Source organism: Macrobrachium rosenbergii, chromosome 16, assembly GCF_040412425.1.
Source record: "Macrobrachium rosenbergii isolate ZJJX-2024 chromosome 16, ASM4041242v1, whole genome shotgun sequence".
NCBI lineage: Eukaryota > Metazoa > Arthropoda > Malacostraca > Decapoda > Palaemonidae > Macrobrachium > Macrobrachium rosenbergii.
Window position 1 is genome coordinate 17,928,726 of NC_089756.1, and position 2,467 is coordinate 17,931,192.

The 2,467-nt window shown below is 38.3% G+C and overlaps 1 protein-coding gene across 1 annotated transcript in view; it reads left to right on the forward strand.

The window, feature by feature from the left end:
* LOC136847000 (alpha-(1,3)-fucosyltransferase C-like) overlaps nt 1–427 on the forward strand; it is a 2,309-nt gene extending 1,882 nt beyond the window's left edge. The window contains exon 4 of the mRNA XM_067118251.1: nt 230–427. Coding sequence (XP_066974352.1) covers nt 230–415 — 186 coding nt within the window. The 3' untranslated portion in view covers nt 416–427. The remainder of the gene's footprint in view (nt 1–229) is intronic.
* The last annotated feature ends 2,040 nt before the right edge of the window (nt 428–2,467 follow it).

Sequence of the window (2,467 nt, forward strand, 5' to 3'; positions counted from 1 at the left end):
TGCATAATACATGCTTACACATATAGATCATATGAGCATCCTCGCTATCATTTTCTATCACATATTTTATGACATATAGTAGTATCTATCATTTTTATATTTAATGTAATTTGCAATAATTTAGATTTTTTTAATTTATTTTCAGCATTGCAAGAGCAGGGGAATCAGTTAGGAAGGAAGGTGTATTATGAACAACTAATAATTCTATTCTATCTCACTGATTTTACAGGAATATGAGCAATACTTCGAATGGAAGAAGTATTATCAAGCTTCAACGGTGGGTGGAGTGAGAATTATGTGCGATCTGTGTTCTCGATTACACGACCCGGAATTTTATGAGCACAAAGTTTACGCAGACTTCCAGGACTGGTTCGTCGAGAAGTCGTTCTGCATGGCTGGGATGGAGCTGCCATGACTTCAGAGTCCTCTGTTTATCTTTGATTAATATAATGAATGACGTCCTGTAACTTGTTTCATAACCTAAAACTTTAGCTGCCATCTAAAGGTGCGTTTCCAATGAAGCAACTCAAGCGACCCTAGCTGCGCGATTAGAACCGAGTGTCTGCAGTCGCCTATTAGATTTTCAATATCACAACTTTGGTTGCTCTAGTTCATCAGTTTCCTTCGCCGTAGGGGGGGTAGCTTCGACAGTGGTCCTCATGCGGCTCACTGTAGGCATTATTTAAGGTTCTTTGCAGGGTGCCTTCAACACCTAGCTGCAACCATTCATTCTTTTTACTGTACCTCTGTTAATATTCTCTTTCTTCCATCTTGCTTTCCACCGTCTCCTAACAACTTATTCACAGAGCAACTGCAAGGTTTTCCTCCTGCTACACCTTTCAAACTTTTGCTGTCGATTTCTGTTTCGGTGCGGAGTGACCTCATTGGTTCCAGCGCTTGGCCTTTGGCCTAAATGCTATATTCAATTCAATTCAATTCATGAGGAAGACGAAGTAGATGAAAGTTTGATATTACTGGATCAGACAGAGAGCAACCAGATCTGCTGAACAGCAGCTCCAATATGCAGTAAATGTACCTCACTGTTGAACGTCTTAGTTCCAGAGGTCCTTTATTACTCTCACCGTTGGACTGTGGAACATTCTCCCTGAGGATGTTGTGTGATTGGGACTGCACAAGTTCAAGCAAAGATTCAATGCATTACTACCCTAATACTATTTTCATTGCATTTGAAGAAATTTTTATCTATTTATTAATTTTTTTTTTTTGTTTTTTAATAAGTGAGATCTCTTTCTGCATTTCCCTTTACCACCTCTTACTTCTTCCTAATGAACACCATGTTCTTTGGAAGCTTGAATTTCAGGTCAATGGCCCCTGTAGGCTTGTTCCATAAGAATAGGGTTCATCTTCTGAATAATAATAATAATAGTAATTAAAAAGCAATAAAGCTCATGAAATGTATTCTGCAAGAGACACCGAAGGAATTCAAAATATTCTGATTCAAAGACATCTTTTGATGGATGATTCCATGTTCAGAAAATTTTCCTGTTAGATATTAAATAATATGATTATACCTTGTCGATCACTGGACATGGCCTAACAAGGCAATCATGTGGCCTTATAAAACATCCCTTAAGTCCTGCTGAGAAACTGGGACTAACTCTGAGGTTGTTTCATTGTATTAGGAATTTCTGTCCACACTTTATCCCTGACAATTGCATCTTTATAATATTAATTTTTTTTTTTTGCATCATAAAGACAACTATGCATGCACATAGCTCAATCAGTTTTAGATCGTCCATTTTTGAGAGAGAAAAAAAAATGCTACTAATTGCAATGGCTGTTATGACTGGACTGCTACCAGGCTGTTTGGAGCTAGGTCTGGGGATAAAATCTTCAGGTATGTACCATACCCTCCGGACAGTGAAATGAAGGTCCAGTCCCCATTTTGACTACTTAGGTAAGACAGGTCTCTTAATCAGCAGCAATTTAGAAAAAACTGCTAATTTCATTTATATTGCTGATAAGTGGTTTGGTATTATGAATTCATCAGTTTATGGTGACAGTATCATGAAATGCTTTTGGGATCAATTACAGGAGTTTGCCCTTTAGATAAACGGGAAGCACATAGATGTGTGATTAAATTAATTTAGCTGGCTTCTTCAGAAAAGGACAATTGCGCAGAATGTGACAAGGAAAATGTGCTTAATTTGAATTATGCAGGATTAAATGAGGCAGAATATGATAAGTACGAAAATCTTGAATCTACCATGCACGGGTAAAGTCTATTAGCCTAGATCACGTGTGCAAAAGACTCTACCTTTACTCTACAAGGACCTGACTAACACATGATCACGAGGGTCGTGTTTACTCTGCTTGTAGTCATGTGACTAAGGCCACATCAAGTGACCGTCTGAACGAAAAGGATGTGCAGGACTTTATGAGACGTCTGAACAATTTTGAGAATTCGTTTTCCTGCCGCCTACTGACTGCCCTTAGAAAAGCAAAG